Consider the following 5,861-nt stretch of genomic DNA (forward strand, 5'->3'; position numbering starts at 1 on the left):
GTTTAGTGCTTGCTAGGAGAAATGAATAGAATAACACAGTGAAGTCAGAATCCATGCTGTTGATCACATGCATGCCTCCATCTACAACTACAAGTATTTTGTTCGTGTACCTATTGTGCCAACACTAGGAAAACAAATCAAGCAAGTTGCATGATCTCAACTGACTAAATCTTTCTGATTTTATTGTTTAGTGCCTTTCCCATGGTAGATGTTCTCTTGTGGACATTTACATGAAACAAAGATCTCCCCTGGCCCATGCCCAACCTGCTTTCTTATACAATACAGAATAACCTGCCCAGGGATGGCATGACCCCCAGGAAACTGCCCCGCATATCACTCAAAAATTAAGAAAACATACCACAGACAAGGTCACAGGCCAGTCCAATGGAGGAAATTCCCCAACTGAGGCTCCCTCTACCCAGGTGTCTCAAGTTGAAACTAAAGCTGTCCAGCACATTTGACCACTTCCCAGCCTGACACAAAAACACATCACTATTAAACCATAACCTCTGACCTCCATATGCATGCCATGTAGGTATGTATACACACAAAATGAATTTTTAAAATTATGAGTGTATCAGAATATCTACTTTTTGTTTAGGTGTCACTTTTAGAAAATATTTTCTTTTTGTTTATTTGGTCATTATAGCCATGCTTTTTGTGTTTTATTTTATGTGTTGTGAATTTTACATATATGAGTGTTTTGCCTGCATGTATATGAGTGCACCTGTGTCGTGCAATGCCACGGAGGCCAGAAGAGGGCTTTGGATTCCCCTAAAACTGGAGTTAAGGATGGTTCGTAGCTGCCATGTGAGTGCTGGGAATCCAACCTGGGTCCTCTGCAAGAGCAGTCAGTGCTCTTAACCACTGAGCCATCTCTCCAGCCCCAAAAGAATTAATAAATATATTTTTATGTAATGTTATTTGATGTCCTCCCTATCTCCACCCTCACCGTTCCACTCCCATTTCTCTCTTATTCCCCCTTCCCATCCCTCAACCCCAACTTCATGTCCTCTATTAGCAAATTAAAGAAACCTGTCTGGGACTGGAGTAGCGGCTCAGCGGTTAAAAGCACCTGCTTTTTGTTAAAAGCACTGCTCTTGTAGAGGACCTGGGTTCAATTCCCAATACCCATATGGTGGCTATGAACCGTCCTTAACTCCAGTTCCAGGGGAATTCAAAGCCCTCTACCGCATTGAATGACACGGGTGCACTCACATACACTCAGGCAATACACTCATACACATACAATTAAAATAATAAAATATTTGAAAAATTGTCCTTCCACAAAACAACTAATCTTGATGCCAGAGATATTATACTCATTAAAATGTGAGTGATCTGTAATTCTTATACACATATGGGCCATAGTAAGGGCCCACTCCCTTTCCTTTGTACACGATTTTGGGTCTGAATACCCATTTCTTGGAATTCAGTTTACAACTAGCTACCTGAAGAAAGATAGCCTCTTTTTTTCCCCCAATTCCCAAACATCTGGAAGACAGGCAGTATTGATTCAATCTCCAAATGCATTGCTTGTCAAAATGAGTTGGGGTAAGCTACACAGTATTTCAGTGTACAAGCTTTTTATTCAAGAAAAACATAAAAGAATGCCTAATTAATTGACAAGATATGAGTTTAGCTCAGTGCTTAAGAAATACTACATTTTTGTCAATTATTTTCCCTGGTCATTGTACATTTATCTGGTGAATAACTATATTTGTTTGAATATTTAGAGTTTTCACTACTTTTTTGCTTTGTCAGTCTTGAATTACATTTAATCCTTTATTAATTTTTTCAAATACATCAATGCTTCTTAATGGACCTTTGAAAGTTTTGGTATTCCTAACACCCAAGGAAAAAGTGATGGTGTCATGGAGATAAAGTTTTATTTTTATTTACTTATTTTGTTTTTGTTTTTTAAAGGGTCTCCCTAGTCCCAGCCTGCCTGGAATTCACTATCTGGTCTAGGCTGATCTTGATCGATTTCTTCAATTTAATTTTATTCAAATACCATCATGCTTTAATGCCTTGATCTCAAAGTGGAATTTTTCTACTTTCTCACTACCTGTGGATATATAAAAGGGAATTTTTTTTATTTTGGATCACTTTTCCAAAGATGACCCTTGTTTTAGAATGTTGCAAAATTGTTTCTTCTTCATTCTCCTTTTCATCACATTTATTACTTCCTTGTTTCGTAGACTATATATAAAAGGGTTTAATAAAGGAATTACAAGAGTATAGAAAATAGCAACAGGTATGTCTTTATCTCCTTCATTAACTGAACTTGGTCGAGCATACATGAAGAGAAGAGAACCATAGAATATTGACACAGACAGAAAGTGGGATGTACAAGTAGATAGGGCTTTGCCTCTTCCCTCCTTAGACTTCATTGTGAATATAGTGAAAAGTATACAGATATAAGACCCGAGAACGATGGTAATAGTAAAGATTTGAATTGACCCTGCCAAAATAAATAATATCAATTCATTGATGTAAGGGTCAGCACATGAGAGTCTATATAATGGAAGGATATCACAAAAAAAGTGCTTGATTACATGAGACCCACAGAAAGTTAATCTGAGCAGTAATCCTACTTCAATCATAGGATTCAGGTTTCCAGCTACATAGGCTCCTATGGTCATTTGAAGGCAGAACTTTCTGGACATCATGGTGTGGTACTGCAGTGGGTTGCATATGGCCACATAGCGGTCATAGGCCATTGCTGCCAAAAGAAAACAATCTGCAGTTTCAGCAAGACAGAAAAAATAGAACTGTCCCATGCATTTATACAGTGAAATTCTTCTGTCCACAGAAAAGAAGTTCTCTAACATCTTGGGAGTGATGGCAGAGGAACAGCAAGAATCCATCAGAGCCAGATTGCCTAGGAAGATGTACATAGGTGTGTGAAGACGACGTTCCATGCAGATTAAGGAAACCAGTCCAAGATTCCCCACCATGGTGATCAGATATATGACAGAGAACACCAGGAACAGTGGGATCTTCAGTTCTGGGTGATCTGTAAATCCCACCAGGATGAATTCATTTGTCACAGAGTAGTTCTCCTCAGTCATCTCTACCTTTTCTATTGACACAGGAATTGTAAAGACATAAAATTTTAGTTGTAAGACTATAAGTTTCCACTTTTTAAAAATAACAATTAGAGGTGTTTCAAATTCCAACACTCTCTACTGTCTCTGGAAGGCAATTCTCTGCACTTCTTGAGAGTATTTGTTCTTACAAAGTGACAGCATCTATGACTTCCAGCTGTAACTCTCCAAATTCACAGGAATTTTTGATAATTCCCAGGAAGATTTTTTAAAGTGGTTTATTTTTCTGCATTTATGTAAAGACATTATTAAAATTTAGGATACTTATATTTGGTTCATTTTTCTGTTAAATAATTTCAAGCCAGGTTTTTTGAAGATGGTTGAAATAAGTTTAATTTTTTTTTGTAAATGCAGTTCTTTTTAAGTAGGAGAACTATTTTTATGAATTCAGAAAAAGGAGAAAATATGTTTTGAACATATGCTACTGTTATAATAAACTTATTTTTTTAGAGATTGCACAAAGTTACCTGAGGAGTAAGGAATTAGTATTTAATCATCTGTAAATAAAATTATCTGAGAAGCAAAAGAAATAAAGATTTTTGAGTCTTTCATCCTCTTTCACTCATATTTTCACAAGCACTGAGTCTTTCCATTCCATTGTTCACATTTTTTCCAAATATTTATATCCTTTGGATGGATTATAAGGCTACTTTATATACCGTGTTAAATAAAGCTTTATCTTAATGTCCTAGACTATATGGATATCTTTTTAAATCTAGGTGCATGCCACCTATTTGCAAACAAATTCACAATGTTTCCTTCCTTCCTTCCTTCCTTCCTTCCTTCCTTCCTTCCTTCCTTTCTTCAACCTTCAAAAACTTTCTTGTTATTCGAGATTAAACTTCAATCTTTGAACAGGCTCAAGTGCTCTATCACTAAGTTGTATTCCTAGCTCTTTAATTTTAAAAACTTTAAATTTAGGGACCATCTCACTGCTACCTACTTTTTTCCCCAAAGACACTGTTAAGTCCAGACAAACATAAAATTTTGAATCCTTATGCCTTACCCTCCTAGTGGTGAGGATTACAGACTATGCTTATATAAAATTCTCAATTTCTTGTGTATAATATATATATATAGCTTTGTTTTTTTATATGCATTTGAATACCATCCTTCCTATACTGTAATAATTTTGGACATAGGTATTTTTTACTTCTGTGAGATATTTCATCAAATACTATGTGAGAAAATAGGCTCATTTACAATCCTAACTCCATTCTGATGACCTGGGATGGGCAATCTTGTTTTTGGTATCTTAATGTACGAATTGTCAATTCCTTAATTATGCATAGTCCCTAATGTGAAGAAGAATCTACAAAGTAAATTTTGATATCATCATCTTGTGAAAAAGTTATCCTCAAAAATTTTAGCTTGACTTTTCTACTGTTTTTTTTGTTTGTTTGTTTCCTTAGGAAACTAGGCTCTTTAAAGTATGCTTTAGTACGTTAAGATCTTGTAAGAGCAGATTTTCCTTTTCACTTCTGTTTTTAGCACTTAATAAAGAAAAAAACTGAATTCTAGAATTTTGAATCCGTATTTTATTTTACTCTCAATACTCAGTGATCTAGTAGAACTGACTGACTGACAACAGAACATAAAATTTGTGGTCAAAATGGGTTTGTTCTTCAGTAATCCAAACACTGAAAGAAATGCAGTATATATTCCTTTGCTTCAGAATATTAACTGTATGACACCTATGAAGTATTATTGGAAATCACTTTGAATATATGCCTACATTATTTGAGATTCATTCTGAGTTTACCTGTATATTTCGGGATTCTGTCTTATAACCCGAGAGAGATGAATTACAGTGTTGTTCCTCATCTCAGTTCTCCATATCTTTGAATTTTGAGAAGGGCTACAAAGATAAGATAGGAATTAAAATTTAGGAACAATGAAAATTTATTTAAAAATTATGGAAGTAAAAATTTCCATTCCTATATTAAAGATAAAAAGTAAAGGTTAAAAAAAAAGAAAAATATTTCTCTTACCTAGATTTCACTGAGAACTTCCTTAAAGTACATATTTGCTTTGTAGTAAAGGTCTCAGAATTGAAGAATATATGTGTATCTTGATCTCAACAAATTGTACAGACTACCTGTAGGTAATAACCATTATGCCTCTGACACTGCAAAGTTAAAGGTTTCTAACAAATCCTAAGGGGATTTCCCTGTAGAGACATCAGCATATTTCTCAAGATTTCTAACAAATTCAAACAATTTGATATTAATTTAAAATGTTCAATGAGAAAATGAAGGTAAACCACTGGCCTTTACTAAAGTTAGATTGCAGATCACATTCCCGGTTTTTGCATAACTGATCTAACTTTTACAATCTCCTCATCATTTGTGCATACAGTGCAAAACACATTGAAAATAATCTGAAGGAAGTTTGATCCCTTACTGGAGGATGTGAAGTTAATATCGCTTATATAAAATAATTAGTACTAGTGTGCAAATGGCTTAGTTTGTAACTTGTCTTGCTACACAAGCATGGGGACCTAATTTCAAATCCCCAGAACCAACATTAACAGGTTGAGTGCGGCCTCTTTGACTAGTGACCCCAGCCCTGCTGGGGATTAGGAATGGAGACAGGAGGCCTGCTGGAGCTTTCAGGTCATCAGCTCAGCTCCAGGTTTGGTGAGACTATATCTCAAAGGAGTAAGATAGAGAATGTTAGAGCCAGACACCTAATGTCCTCCTCTGGCCTCTGAGTGCATGCGTGAGTGAACATCTTTTTCCTCATTTTGTA

General features: G+C 35.5%; 1 protein-coding gene across 1 annotated transcript; it reads right to left on the reverse strand.

Moving 5' to 3' along the window:
• Positions 1 to 2,105: 2,105 nt before the first annotated feature.
• Positions 2,106 to 3,074, reverse strand: LOC103726006 (olfactory receptor 5K3-like). Its single transcript, XM_008823377.1, has one exon. It carries the CDS (start codon positions 3,072 to 3,074, stop codon positions 2,106 to 2,108), a length of 969 nt encoding a protein of 322 aa, XP_008821599.1.
• Between the last annotated feature and the right edge of the window lie 2,787 nt (positions 3,075 to 5,861).

This window comes from Nannospalax galili, unplaced genomic scaffold (genome assembly GCF_000622305.1).
Source record: "Nannospalax galili isolate Female #2095 unplaced genomic scaffold, S.galili_v1.0 scaffold929, whole genome shotgun sequence".
Classification (NCBI taxonomy): Eukaryota; Metazoa; Chordata; class Mammalia; order Rodentia; family Spalacidae; genus Nannospalax; species Nannospalax galili.